The 16,176-nt window shown below is 39.6% G+C and overlaps 1 protein-coding gene across 1 annotated transcript; it reads left to right on the top strand.

Annotated features, from left to right (window-relative positions):
• The first annotated feature begins 766 nt into the window (after positions 1-766).
• Positions 767-15,763, top strand: LOC145439303 (microfibril-associated glycoprotein 4-like). Its single transcript, XM_080316804.1, has 9 exons — positions 767-1,350; positions 9,923-10,048; positions 10,701-10,766; positions 10,839-10,904; positions 11,126-11,212; positions 11,277-11,428; positions 11,682-11,778; positions 13,826-13,925; positions 15,107-15,763. The coding sequence occupies exons 1-9, from the start codon at positions 1,209-1,211 to the stop codon at positions 15,426-15,428; spliced, it is 1,158 nt and encodes a 385-aa protein (XP_080172930.1). The 5' UTR covers positions 767-1,208; the 3' UTR covers positions 15,429-15,763.
• Positions 15,764-16,176: the final 413 nt, after the last annotated feature.

The raw sequence follows: 16,176 nt of genomic DNA, 5'->3' as shown, positions 1-16,176 counted from the left end.
AACTCTTGAAAAGAGGCACCCGAAAAGTATTGGAGTTCAACAAATATTTTATTACAATGAATGTCGCATTGACAGCTATCTTCATGTTCTGTACCAAGAACCAGCTATTTGAGTGTTTTCGTTTCGTGTGGAAATCATATTTTAATGGTTTCGTTCTTTTAACATTATGTTAATGCGCATTTCATGGCAAGAACTGTTAATCCATATTCTATACTAAGGTATTGAATGTGCCGTTAGATATGTAATGTAGATTTTAGTTTTCGTGACTTTACCAACAATTTGGCGTTGTGATTGGCAAAAAGGTATCCGGCCGTTAAAGGTTAAGAACCGCTGCATTAAGGATATATTTAGCCCGCCAGAATATTTTCGCGATAAATACTGCCAGCGATATCACTAGTCCCAACGTCTGGTCTAACACGAAGGGGGCCGGTGTAAAGTGAACTACAATGAGGGCTATCTGCCTGGTTTAAAATGATCAATGAAACAAACAAATCAACAATTGACACCAACGACAATAAAATGAATAAAATTCATGTCTATCGACAATAAGTTGGCGATGTTCTGTCACATTAATCGGGTGACTACAGTACAAAATAGCGCGTGGGTTAATACTCATTATGTTTGTTGCAATTAGGGAAACAAGGAAGCTCCATGTCAGGTATATGAGTAATTGTGACATAATTCTGAATAAGGTGTCTTCAGGAATTACTATACAAACGATCATTAGTGTAATGCACAATGGGTCGTACTCAGGGGCGTATACCGAGTAACGAAAATAGTTGCATCATAGAATCCGAATGATGCATCATATATTCCTCATTTAGATTTATATAAATTCAGTGTATTGCCGCATTGCACGTGATTTCGCATATTTCTCTCCTACGCATCGTTAGAGAATAAATTGAGCGTAAGTCACCAAACCCTTCTTGTATACATACGTGTTTATTCTGGTAGATAGTCGCATAAGTCGATCTTGTGTTTATTAGCAAATTCATCTGTACGCCAGACAGCTTATTAACAACTACAATAGACACGGATGTAGTAAATACCTACTCGTATAGGATCCTACTTCCCGTGCAGGATTCATTATGATGCAATGATATTCTTATGGAATATTTTAACTATATATTCCTGTGTATTTATGTTATCATTCGTATTTCGAAAAAGATAGTTGCAAAATATACTCTGTTATTCGATCACCAAGCGCGATGTCACAGGACGATGATAAACACATATACAATAGCATGGATGGCGTTAAAGTAACTTATCAATGTCGACCGGAACCGAAAGAGATGCATGCAATCAATTCAGAACGGATCGCGAAAGCGACGTCCACCAGGAATGATCAAGGTAACTAAATTTCATAACAGATAAATGCCATATATGATGCATGTAGCAAAGGGGGTAACGAGGGCACTCCTCTAAGTATTCGTTTCTAATGTCAACATCACTATATTGCGACATCAAATATATACTTGTACGTAGAATTAATTTCGGGAAAGATCTGTGAAAGATTTGACTGGAAGAAATAATTTAAACATCTCACTATCACGCTTATTGTAAGGATATCAAACGAAGTTTGCATCTATACGAATGTTCCCAGTTAGGTTCAGACTCATATATAGAAGTGTAAATAGGGACAAGCAAAACGCAATCTCGTCCCCGATTTAGATTTCGACATTATCACTTCATCATTTCAGAATCACCCCAAGTGATTTTTTAAATCATCACATTTGCTTGCGACAGACTATAATTCACACACATTCGCTTTGCAACTCTCAAAATGTGCCCACATAGAAGTACATAGAAGTACGTACGTTTATTGCCGAATACTTCCTTTGGCTCATTGGAAAAAGAGCTTATATAGTTGCTAAAGTATGCCTACGATACAGTAGTGGTTCTCAACCGGTGTGCCGCGGCACACTATAGTGTGCCATTTACGTCTCGCATGTGTGCCGCGAGCGATTTCTTCGGAATTTTTGAATTATGCACAAAATAATACTAGGCTATAGCAAACGATTAATTATAATCTAAATCGAGCTTGATGTGAAGTTTGTTTATATTAGTAGACAAATGAAAATTGATGGTATGTTCGCAATCAATACCCCCTGAATTCGCTTAACCGGACAGATCGCGTGCCTTGAAGGCTGAATTCAGTTTTGCACAATACGTTGATTGATCGCAGAGGAGAGCCGGTATGGCGGTGCGTGTATGACATATGGCAGTGCAGTTTTCTAATCCTCATCGTCTCCCCGATCACAAACGAGAAATGAACTCCTCATGAGTTGACGTTCGCGTTTACAAATTGGAATTACAAACAAGGCAATCCATATTGCGATTGTTGGGTATCGTGCGGACACTTCCGTTAAAATGTAGGCTTAAGTAGCACAACGCTGTGTTACTCTCGACGATTATTAAAGTTGATAAGTAATGTTGATCGACTTATATCAGTAAACAAACCTCATTGCGGCTGAGGTTGTAATCTTGGTTTGTTGGAAGTATAATTGAACTGCGGGTGGCAGCTAGTATAACTTTTGAGGTATGGCTATCCTAACGCATTCTACACACTATGCGTGAAAATGCATTTTATAGCCTGGTATTGCCTACCCCTCTACGCCTCCGCATTCGTTATAGTGCGGAGCATGGATTGGTGCAGGATTGGATATCCGGCCCGATTTTGGACGAAACAGATCAGTATTTTTTCTGATACGGCCGGAGCCGGATCAGTACTTTTTCGATACGGCCAGAATCTTGATCGATAAGCATGACTTTTGTAACTAAATAACTACCAACCAGCAACCACACGAAAGTAACCGCCAAGCCAGTGCGAAAATAAACGAGCCATATTTATAAATTCAAGGAACCACCGTACCGTGTGGGGCCGGATTTCCGGTCGGACTTTATTATTTTTGGCCGGAGCCGGATCAGTACTTTTTCCTGATCTTATGAAAAGATATCTAAGGGCGGCTCGAAGTTTCTGTGAAGTCTTATATTAAAATGACCCACTTTACTTTCGTCTGAATACGCCCTGTTTGTTGTAATCATGAAGGAACGATATTTTGTCCCGGGGAAAACGGCGACTTTCTATCACGGCTTAGTAAGCTATATGAGGGACGCTTTACGTCAGGGGCGGGCAACATACGGCCCGCGAAGTAATTTTGTCCGGCCCGCCGACAGTTTTACGTCTTATATGATAATGTGGCCCGCGGCTACAATCTGCCGAGATTCCCCGCTACTTGCTTACTACGTCAAATTTTAGTGACTGTATGTTATTATATACATGTGTGCGCACTGCGCAGCGTGCGAGAGTGGAGCTTACGCGTAAGTTCGTCGAAGCGAGAATTAAGACTTGCATTATCGGCATTTACGATGTACTCAACCCTAATATCGTTTGTTGTAATCATGGTGTTTGTCGATTACAATGGTCATTTACACCAGGCCGAAATTTCTTATTTTTGTTTCCGTAGCCGCCGACTTGTAGCACGGCATACTTCTAGGCTTTTGTAATACACCTCTTTTGTCAGGGGTCACCTACTCGAAACGGGTCGCTGGCCGCTTTCCAAATGTCATAGAAGCCGCGGTCCGCATGAATTCAATATCGAGATAAAATAGGCCACACAGTTGAACAACGGCGCTACACAGTTGAACAACGACGCTATCTCGTCACCTACTCAGCCCTAATGAATTGATATCTTGGTAAATTTGGGGTACCGGGCTTATCGAACGCCTTGAAATCTTAATTAGTGATTGCAACGTGTGTTCATTGATCAGAGATAAGCAGACAGGACGGCGCCTGTATGACAATGTTGTTCTCAATCCACATTGTCTTCGTCATTATCGTCAAGAAATGGCTTTGAAGTGACATTGCTGTCATTAAAATACATTCATTAAATACGATTTACACCTTGTATATGTGGATAAATTGGAGAAAAATGTATCGATTCAGCAATCCGGCTCGCCAAGTATTTAATTTTACTATATCCGGCCCGCCGACTGGAGAAGTTGCCCGCCCCTGCTTTACGTACAAAAGGCCACTTTTAGTAATATTAAAATGGAGAGGTATATTTCGAAGGAATGGAAACACAGAAACATTTTGGATTGACTGCAGAGATGGTCACATTAGTCGGCGTTACCACTGGGTGCTAATAAGTATTCTGGTAGTTTGCAGGTGACGTAAGCCAAAAAAGTTCAGAACCACAGTAATGGTGTGCCGCGAACTATTTTTCATTTCCAGGGGGTGCCACGAGGTCAAAAAGGTTGAGAACAACTGCGATACAGGTTAGGGGTCGTGAAAATTGTTCTCCAAGAAGCAATGTTGGTGTATCTTTTCAATTGGAATTCTCAAGAAGTCATATAATATAACCATAGTGTCCTATACAGTACAGTGGACACAGTCAAATCGCATTGCTCACCGTCATTATTCCCATTGACCAAACGCAATTTCTGGCACTATTAAGACTGGTTTGCAGACCGCGAGATTCAAAATAAATGGGTATCAATGGAAAGCTACTGCAGTTCTGATTACGAAAATATAAATAAAATACAAAACCATTCTGCAGCTCAGGAGCAAACGAGCTGCAGGGCGGTGAGAGTAAGAGTTGCGGTGCCAATGCTCAATCGCTTGCGCAACAATTGGTAATACGCTCGTTGTTTGCGCTCCTGCTCACTTGCTCCTGAGCTGATGCATTCTTACTTCTGACGGCGTTGTTGCGTCACAAGTCGAAACTTAGTCACGATACGAAATTTCAGGCTTTGTTGTTGGGTTCCAGGACTAAGACCGGAATAGAATTTATATTTTCATAATCATAGTATCGCGAAAGCTTTCGATTGATACCAGTTTTATACAATTTTCGTGCCCGGCAAGCCACTCGGAATAGTGCCGTAAATTGCCTTCGATAAAATGAAAAGAATGACGTAACCCAATCGCGGTGAGTCGTGCGATTTGGTCGTGTCCGTGCCACTGTATAGGACGCTAGTCTGTATAGGGCACCACTGTATAAGACGCTATTGTATTAGGATGTCATTCAGCGGTGCCGTCACAATTGGAGGTTGCTGAAGTCATTATGGCACGAAATCGAAGTTTACTACACGGATTCGCCGTGTGCGCTATATGTTCCTTGCATGATACTGCAATAGACGAGTATAGGACTTCGTAATTATACCCGTACAGGCCGCGTCCTGTCCACTTATTACTAAATACCTGGCAGTTTGATGTCGATTCTTGAGGTCTCGTGACGGTGAATTCCCCACGGTGTTGGGATCAAGTCACTCCCTTCGAGTCACGAGTCATTGCACATTTGACTCGAGTCAAGTCAATCAATTTTCGAAGGTGACTCGAGTCAAGTCAAGTCACTCGATTTTTGGAGTTGACTCGAGTCAAGTCGAGTCAAGTCAAGGTAAGTCACGAGTCAAGTCACAATTCAAGTCAAGTTGCCTTTTGGAAGTACACTCTTAGAAATATTCGTAGATTTACCCAAATTATACCGGTAAATTTGTACCGTCAGTTATATTAACGGTAAATGCCCGTTAAATTAATATACGGGCACGTCAAAAGTAAATTTACTTGTTTTTAGAGGGTAAAAAAATTACAGCTTAAATTCGTAGAAGCAATTTACGGGATAACCAGTATTTCAAATTTACTTTTGGATTTGTAAAATCAATTTACTGGATAATAAGTATTCCGGATTTACTTTTGCATTCGTAAAAGCGATTTACTGGATAATCATTATTTGCAACATTGCTATTGCACTCACAATTCGATCATTTTACACGCTTACGGTCTTATGGACATATATGTGATTTTCGTAATTACATCATGTTTCAATCATCAAGCAAATTACGACATCGATGGCCGTGCTGATTGCTAATCGGTGAATGGTATCCGAACATTTGGGCATTGCAGATACCATCGTTTATATCGCTTTATAAATAGTATCCTTTGAGACATCAAGGTCTAGCAATAGTAGCATGGCAAGCGAATTTGGTATGTTATGTAGTTTTACTGCAGGTATGATCTTTTGTGTAATTATCTGTTGGACCAGTTCTGCCACCATTGTAGACTCCTTAACGCATGTATGATGCAAACTAGATATCGAAACACTGGAGCTGGTGTTTAGCCGCCATGCTCCTTTGTCCTTTGCCATTGCGACGAGAGTAGTAGACGTCCTTTACCTTTTTCCTGCGAATGGCCTTATGAATTGTTTGATCATGAATTCGTAGCTGCTCGAGCGAACAGTACATTGTGACGTCATACATATTCCAGACATAGTGGCGTCAGACATCAGACATATCTGAGCCTGAGTACGTGCGGCTGAATGTTCCGAGATAGATATTATATCGACGCGATGTTTTCGTATTGGATAATAACAAGATGCGTTGCTGTAAGATATTGAGGGTTTCGAAGCCACAGCTTAACTCTAGCTTTAGAATATTGCAGGTGTTGATAGCAGATACTGTAGGTATAGCAGTATCCGAGCTCAAATCTGGCAAGTTATTCTCAGTATCCTGTTTCTGAAGACGTATGTATTTTCGTTACAGTTTAATGGTGAACAGAAGCTATGGCTTATAAGAATGTATTACATTTTCTGACATTGAACTACACGACAATGGAAGCGTTATGGCATTATGAATCATGACGTCGAATGCTTATGTGATAGAAAGGGATCATTTCGCTTCTCGCTTCTAGCACGATGCCGTGCGAAATACATTGGACGTGCGATGCAAAGGAGTATTGCCAGAAAAGTTTGCAATGACGCTGGAAAAGATGATTCAGGTACGAAGTCCTAGGCCATGGGTATCCGTATCATCAACTTGCGTCGCTGGCCAGATTCAAACTTTCAAACCGCTCGCGGGCCGGATTAGTCAAATCATTCCAAAATGTTACGGTACATCAAAACGCCCGACCTTACTTTTCGCTTGAATAGTTTATTATCAATCCTGTATACATTTTGGTATATTACATAACATTCACGATCATATCATATGGATATATTCTAGCAGCACCTTTACTCGCGAACAACGGAATTTTGGCAAAAATTCAAAGATTGATCGTTTGAATTCAACCGCTAAAACACTGGCTCAAACGACGGAATAAGCTGACATATTTGTATGCTCCCTTTGTTTTATTCGTAATCTGCCGTTAACTCATCGTATGCGCTTTGAGGAACACAAGTGATTTAATTGTAAACGCAGAAGTTAGAATTTGGCCCATTATTAATCGTCCTTCGGGTTTCTCTGTCTGTCTGGGGCCTTTGAGTAGAAATGATGGAGCAGTGCGACCAAATATATTTGAATTGTATTTTTTATAACTATTATATTCTCCATGCGACCTGCATATAACAGTTTTTTTTCACTTCACGAATAACTACTTTTTGGCTCATTTCTTCATAAAAATATGAACTCAGTGTGCACTTTTTGGAGTTTTGGGAATTGGATGTCAGTATCACCAACTTGTTCCTGATGATGACTAGAGTAAAACCATAACACCACTGTCGGATAATTATATCACGGTCTATGATCTTGACATTTGTGGCCTGGCGGGAAGCATTTCTTACAATAATATCTCAACATTTGTTAGAAAATGTGCTCGGTAATACAGGGTTTTTTCAAACTACTCAGAATTGCTTCGCAGGCCGCATGCGGCCTGCTGGCCGTATGTTCGACACCGCTATCCTAGGCCAACATTATTTGAGAAATTGACAAGAATATGAAAAGTCGCATTATGTCATACTATAGCGTCTCAAAGTTTCCAAATTGTAACGGTGTTGATGACAGCATAATCTTTGTTCAGATTAGAGAAGAACCTACAAAAGAGCATGGCCCAAAGTACAGTCCTTCAACTGCTGCTGAAGTTTTGATGAAGCCCTCTTTATTCAGGCAGTTGCTGACTGATGATCTCCACAAGAAAAACTGGATTTTCGTCATTATCCGCACTTACTTTTTTTTTACGTGTTCCCGCACCAAATAAACCTGATTCAAATTTACTGGTCTCAGGAACGTAAAACTGCTGCAAGGGACCGGACGAGTATATTGATATTACAGCAGATTTCTGTCACCTTTAGTTATGGAAATTTTCCGTAAAATTTCCTACGGTCAGCATATGTAAAATCATATTACGGGGAGACTTATTTCGAATTTACTGGTCTCATCAGCGTAAAACTGCTGCACTGGACTAGACCAGTAACTTGGCATTACAGCCGTTTTCCGTTACATCAGGTAACGGGAATTTTTCGTAAAAATTTTAACAGTCAGTCTTTGTAAAAATAAATTACGGTCAATAATATTTACGGGAAAATATTTTTCAAATTTACTGGTCTCAGAGTCGTAAAACTGCTGCCAGGACCAGACCAGTAATTTGGCATAGAATATTTTTAACAGTGTAGATGAGGCATGATAACGTCATTGCATTTTGCTAGCTGTCTGAAATACAGATTGAGTGGTCAAGGATTTTGAACCGATGAACGAATATTGGGTTGAATATACACGCTAAACTACCTAAGTGATTGCATAGCCTCAGTTTGTAGTTACCAGCCTAAACAGAGAATAGAGAAACGAATTGATAAGATGCAATACAGTACCTATTTAGAAATGGATATGATACAATTCGAGCCTGCGCCAATGTTTTAAGGACTTTGTAAACTAAATTCAAATTCAATTTTATTGAAACAAAAGGTTTGTTCAAGGTAAGAACAGAGAACAGAAATATACTTTGCTTTTAAACTACTTTCTATACTAGTTTATGACAGCGTAAGCTGTAATCTTCGATCACTCCTTTTGCGGTCAATTTATTTGTGAGAGTACAATGGAGGCCCAGTAAAACACACGATCATTGAATGAATGATTGATTGGTGCTCTCACGGGTTACAACAGCGTTTCGCGAACATTCCGAACATATGCAAAATACAGTGATTTTTATCGACCCCGATTACTGGATGACTTGCAATTGACGCGTGAATTTTGCTCCGAGTCACGAGTCAATCCACATTTCCGATACTACGAGTCAAATCGAATCAAGTCATTTTAAGAAAGTGACTTGAGTCAAGTCAAGTCATACTAAAAAGGTGACTCGAGTCATCTCAGCAGTGATTCCTCATGCTTTGTCTAACAAGTTAAATAGTAATATTTGTCTCTGAGAAGCTAGTATTAGCCCAATCATACAATTTATGTCAACGACATTCGAGAATGTAGATCACTGCGATATCCGTTAACTACCCGGCGGCTTTTCTGCAGTTACATCAGATCATAACCGAATGAAATGATACATAAATTTCATTACACGGTATCTGTCTTGTCGTTAAATCCACCATGAACATTTCAATTTACGGACTTCTACAACTCGATAGATATGAGCACGCTTTCCCTAACTAGCACATACATTCTGATCAATTACTACTATGGCTGTAATGAAGAAACGTTTGAATAATGAGCCATTGATACTAGCGTCTTAGGCTAATCGGTCACCACACCCATCAGAGTCTCTCGATGCACGAGTGTGTCAACGGCCGACAATCTATAGTAGCGTCGTAATGAAATGCGAAGGATACAGTGCAAAAACTATGTGAATGTACGTTTCCATAGCAAAACGCCACGGAACATTAGTCTACAATATACATTTATTTGTGATAATCATGCTACTTATAATTGCCAACTTTTTTTTTCTCCGAGAACCCGGCGTCTCCATCAAAAGGGGCATATATAGTTTACAACACATAGGTTCTCCACCCTGGTATATAGGAATATGTATATTAAAGACGCATTAATTTACAGCTTCAAGCAGCATTAAAACGATACTTTAACAAAAATGAACCCGAGACCAGCATACAACCGAAGTGTCACACTGGTGTTAAGCGTGGCGCTTCATAAATTTATTTTACAAATTCGAAAACTGATCGTCGAAAACAATATTTTCATTCTGTTTTGGCAGATATCACCAAGATCAACACCAAATTGAAAGTTGTCTTCTCAATAGTGGCCGTGCAGTTCATGTTGATGCTGGCATTATTTGGAGTGTTGTTTGCTTGGGCTTTCCGATCCGACATTCAGGATAACGGTATGCTGAACAATTCTCGTGTATCCAAGGATGTGGCGGTCGAACAATATCAGGGATAGATATGTGCGATACCAATTGTGCACACTGTATAATCCAGTGGTTCCCAACGTGGGCGATATCGCCCCCCAGGGGGCGATTTGGCGGCCTAGGGGGGCGAAAATGACAAAGGGGGCGATAGGGGGGCGATGACGCAATAAAACGCCTATATTGGAGTCAAGTCGTCGGAATGACCTTTTTTTAGTCAACCCACGGAAATTTAGTTGCAAAAGTGTAAAATTCGACAACGAGCCGAAAAGTTGACCTTTTTTTAGTCAACCCGCCGATGATTACAGATTGTATACCGATTTTTCGGTTCGCAAAATCTGGGGGCGATGATCGGCGTTGAGCTTGAAAAGGGGGCGATGAGTCGAAAAAGGTTGGGAACCACTGAATCGATATCAACATGTGATGCTGCGTAATTTCCTAGAAATCAGTTACCACCAAGATAAATTGCGATGGCACTCCAGTTTCAACGTATACGAATAAAGTTTTATGTAGTTCAGGACACTGTCGAATATAATCGATTTGGGGGCGGAATTATCAAGCAAATTGCTTTCATAGTTCTGTGACCAAACATCTCCTTTTTCTCAATTTCGTTGTTTTTGTACTACAGAACTCAAAGAGCTGTTGATTGAAGAGGCCTTAACGCGTGAGAGAAATCTCGGCAATAGCATAGCAAGTATAGCTCATTATCCTTGACTCTTTCCCCTCACTGAGTTGATCACTAACATCTCAATCGTCCTAAATACAGATCTGGACAATGCATCGCGCAATGCGACAAAGACATTGGAGCGTAATCTCGTTCGTGAAGTGGAAGGTATTATATTTGCATTGTAGTGTGGGGCAGATATCATTCGTAACTATTAACTGACCTATTATACATCCTGCTGAATATACTATAGAAATGTTTCGCAAAGACTATATATGAGAATACGCTTAATTTCTAACACAGCGTAATGAATCATAATTCAGGCTAACCATTGTGAGACGCGTAGTGATAGATTTTCTACACAAAACCTTACTGTAAACGCTTTCAAGGCGCTACATTGTCATTGAACCAAAGTGGCCATGAGTTGATGCATATTGTCAAGGATAACAAAAGAGAAATTGACATGTTGCGAAAAGGTATGTGGACTTTTACACACAACACAATTTCGATACCAATATATTTGCTTACGATCGTCTTCAGAGCTCAATAAACGGACTGTGACGGACTGTAGCAAAGTAGATCCGTCTAACTACAAATCTGGTAACCAAAGTCGGGGAGTGTTTGAAATTTATGTTTCTGGACAACCTTTCGATGTTTTTTGTGATCTTAGTGCAGATTCTGGTAACTGGACCGTAAGTATATGCCTGTGAAATGATGACAACATGTTTCACACTTTAATTCACTTTAAATACCTGTATGTTTAATATAGTTGGTTCCACCAGCTCGAAATCGCATTTGAATCAAAGCCCCTGTGAAACAAGTGGACGTGGGACAACTATTCACACGCTGATGTAGTCAACTCTGAAACATGACACGATGATGATTCAGAAATTAGAACTCGTAGCCTTGATGTATACCATTCACAAAGATGCCACCTGTTTATAGGTTTTTCAAAGACGAATGGATGGTAGCGTGGACTTCTTTCGCAACCATGCTGAATATGTTGTAGGATTCGGAAGCGTTGTCCGAGAATATTGGATAGGTAGGAATGACATTTTACTAGTACGTTTTCTTGAATCGATGAACAGACAGATGTCAAATCAGATAATTGATAAGTCCATAGGAAGGATTTTGTTACTTGAATAAAACCTAAGAATATATGTGACAAATCGTTTGGGTTACAGCTTAATTGGGTGATATGTGATAATACCAGAGGTGTTCAGTAACGAAGTACTTCTACTTTTTGAAGTACTTCAAGTAGATTTTGCTTAGTTGCACTACTTCTACAAGTAATTATGATTTGTGACAACTTCTACTTCACAGTTCTCAGTTTTTTTGGCAAATATAGGCCTAGATTACTGATATCCTACTTTTTTTTACATACTTGTAAGTCGCTACATATACTTCTACTTGAGTACCGACAATGACTAGTCTGACCAAATCGGGTCAATACCTTCATCTAAAAGTGCTGGAGTCTACTATTATTCAGTTGAACAAACCTATTTTATGCAGACAAAAAGATTTCCTCTATAACCTACAAATTTCCCATTAGTGCATGTGTTTCGTGTGTGTAACTGTTTATTTACGAATTGCGTTGCTATTTTAGTACCGTAAGTCCGTATACTTCATAGTTTGTTATTGTTGCCATTGGTACAATGCGAATTTCATGGTCTGTGATTTTGATGGTTGCGTCATACTTTGCCTTTTTGGTTTTGCTTTTAAATCTGTTTAAATCCCTTTAGTGTGCCGTTAACTCTTGAAAAGAGGCACCCGAAAAGTCTTCGAGTTAATAAATATTATTATACAATGGATATTGTATTGAAAGCTATATTCAAGTTCTGTACCACGAACCAGCTATTTAACCTTCATTAGAGTGACAAATATTTCCATTACAGTCGTGTAAGCTAATTCGAAAGACAGCTAATTTGAATAACTAACGGCGATCATAATTCGACGTCTGGTTTGGCTTACGGGATAGACCAGTGGCTCTCAACCTTTTTTTCTTCGCGGACTCCCTTTTGACAGTCACGGAAACCACGTACCATCCGGTTTTAGTTCATATTTAGCTCACTTACTGTGTAACTGACCTCTGTCTTTTGCAAATATTAACTATATAGGATAGTGATAAACAGCAACAAAATGATTGAGGGGGGGGGGGGGGCGAAGCTGCGTTCAACTAAACAATTTTGTCGCGCTCCGCGTGATTTATCTACAATTCATAGTTGTTTTCCTGGGTATAGTCCGAATTTCATATTTGAAAATTCTCTCATCATCAGTCCTAACCTTCAATGCCATCAAAGTATCCGTTGGAATTGCCGGCATTGTGGTTACAATTTGTAATATTACGATAAGCGGGCACGAAATTCTTCACTATCATAAAATGGGGCGTGTCTAAAAAGTTTGAGAGAACCACTGGTGTAGGGGTTGCTGAGTTTTCAACGTGCTACTCAAATTAATTGTAGGGTATTATGTCAATCAAATTAGCTCTCACCCACCAATTCGCCGCAATGTTCGAATGAACAATTGATGAATCAAATGATTTAATGGCTTTAATGCGGAGAAGTGTACCTTAAACCCGGATGATGCTCTATTTCCAATGGATTATGCCTATTTCACCGCATAAAATTAGGCATGCAGATCCGGTAACTATTTTTTGCTATAGGAAATTTGAAAGTGTTACTTTATTCGCTTTATACAACGGTTGTGTGTTATCGTATGTGCTTATTATGGAAAACACATGCATAACTGATGCAATTAGAAAAAAAAGGGATTCGAAAAGGTCTTCCCGGAAAATGTAGAAGTATAACCAACTGCGTTTGTAATCCCATTTGTTTTCATATTAATTGGAAAAGATTCTGAAGTTCAATATCAATAAGATCTGCTAACGCCCCACTTTCAGGGTATCTCTGTTCCAGTGAATTTGTTCGAATGGTTTGTTTTTCCATAAAAGTTAATTAATCCCACCAACGCGATGTGAGTCAATTCTTTTGTACGTCTTGGCGTACGTAAGTCTTTGCATCTGTTATGGACGCATGAGTTGAAGGTGGCTCACGGTTGATCACATTTCCAAATTCTGATTTCAACCGAAGGACTGCAGAACCTCTACAACATTTTACAATCGTCAGAAAATTTCGAATTACGCATAGATATGGAGGATTGGGATGGCGTGAGGAAATTTGCGAAATACTCGTAAGTAAGGACATAACAAATCAATAATATGTACTCCTAGGATAAAAACGAATGAAAAGATTCATTGAAATATCCAAAATACTAATCACTACCCAGATGACAAACTTAGTAGTATACGCTTTCTTCTGGCTCTGTATCTACGCCGAGACCAATAACTTTCAAGAACCGACTGTTTTTTATAAATTCTGATCTAATTGGCCCGAAATTGGTAGCGTAGTTGTTGTTGTACACTGAGACTTAAGAAGACAAGCTACGATCGGTGCTAAATACCGCCAGGGGACAGAAAACCTATATTCTTTACGATTGCGACCTACCAATAAATGAAGCTAAGGTTCACGTGGTCTTAGGTTTACCATACGTCCTCAGAGCGAAAATATTACTTTTTTTTTTTTTTTTAGTCACGCACCTGGCAATGTGGAGAGAAAAACGGTATTTTGAGCTCTGAGCGGAAACGATGACCTTTTTAGTCAACCGATCGCAAAGTGGGAAAAATTCACCGGTTTTTGAGAATTCTACTCCGGTTTTGCAAGTTGCAAAATTCTGAAAAAGTGTCCTCTTTTTAGATTTCCAAAATATGGTAAGCCTACGTAGTCTGGTCTTGCACGCAGCGGTGGAAACGAGCCCAAACTCAGACCATATTAACATTCACAACGTAGGTTAGGTGGCCTTGATTGTATACTACGAGGTAGCAACAAAGAGTATGTTTTGCATTTGGGATCCACGCCGAATCCGATTGTAAGGTTTGACGTGTCACCGCCGTATGGTACCAACGGAACATATGTCATACTCTGGTAAAGTATAGTCATGAGTAACACTCAAGTAGAGACAAAGAAGTGTTGTCATAAATTGCCATTCAATTACAAATAGGAATATCCACCTTCAAGTTATGCAAAACCTACTTGCATTCAATTATTTTCTTGAAAAGTTCCTAATCAAGTTGTTTGTAGCAGGCGTCTTATACTTTTATTAGTCAATTGTTGTTGGTTATAAGTTGATTGACTTTCGCGATTCTAATCTATGATCATTCGAGTTTCTTCACCCAGTTTTTTATGACAATTTTCGTTAACCAGCTTATGTTAATTATTTCACGCCGCATTCGCCACATCACGCCCGGGCATTCTCCCGCAGCAAATATTCAAGTCATTCTTCACATCCATTCAACTCCAGCCGATTACTTTCAGGAGATTTGATATTGGCGCGCCCCAAAATGATTACGTTATAAGCGTGTCCGGCTACTCCGGATCCGCAGGAGATTCGTTAGTCCGGCACAACGGATTTAAATTTTCTACGAAGGATCACGACGTCGACATTTATCCAGGCAACTGCGCGGATGGCTACAAGGGTGCATGGTGGTATGCGAACTGTCACGATTCCAATCTGAACGGACTCTACCACAAAGGTGGGCCGCACGAGTCGTATGGGGATGGAATAAACTGGAGAACGTGGAGGGATCAACAATATTCCCTGAAGTTTGTCGAAATGAAAATCAAACCGACTAATTGAGCTACCTATGTTTTTCCATTGCATGGTATATATGTACATTACTCGCACCACATAATCGAGGTATATTCAATTGTTATTTTATAACCTGTTCATAAATTGTTTGGCGTTTGTATCAAGTTATATACAATTGATGTTGATGCGTATATCTCGCCGCTTACCTAAATCATATTTCGCGGAGTTCCAATATGTTGAGAAATGCGGTATGTGCTATTCCATTCATTTAGACAACGTTTCCAAATACCAAGGACATGCGTTCAGGGTGGACAAATTAGGCAGTGTGTCACCTGTCGTTAGGATAACTAGTAAATAGCCTCAACGAATATTGTTTTTATTTCAACAGAAACTCGCCTACATGTATAGAGGCTGTAATTCATAGTTACCTGTGGTGTTTTATCGCTATTACGAGGTATTTGAAAGTCAAAATGTTGATTTGCGGGTAATATGTATGTGGCATTAATTTTGTAAGTTTGGGCGTAAATCAAAACGTGATTTTATGCCAACATTTGAGTTGATATATTCTATTTTATTCTTGAAGGTCGCGACGAAACATTCTTCATCGGCTTGCTGTAGCTTAGATTAGAGTACACAACTAAACAAGTTAACAAATTTGCGTTTTTGAGCGTATGTCTCATAGGTCCAATGGTCGTGTGCCTTTGGACCCACCGGGTGGGGACCGATGACACGTTCGAGCAACAAATTTTAAACGTTTATAAATATTTTTTGAAAAGGCGGATATTGATGTAAATGT

This window comes from Botryllus schlosseri, chromosome 5 (genome assembly GCF_051294905.1).
Source record: "Botryllus schlosseri isolate E-star chromosome 5, Bs_hap1, whole genome shotgun sequence".
NCBI lineage: Eukaryota > Metazoa > Chordata > Ascidiacea > Stolidobranchia > Styelidae > Botryllus > Botryllus schlosseri.
Note: the sequence above shows the minus strand (reverse complement) of the source record. Positions and strands in the feature narration are given on the sequence as shown.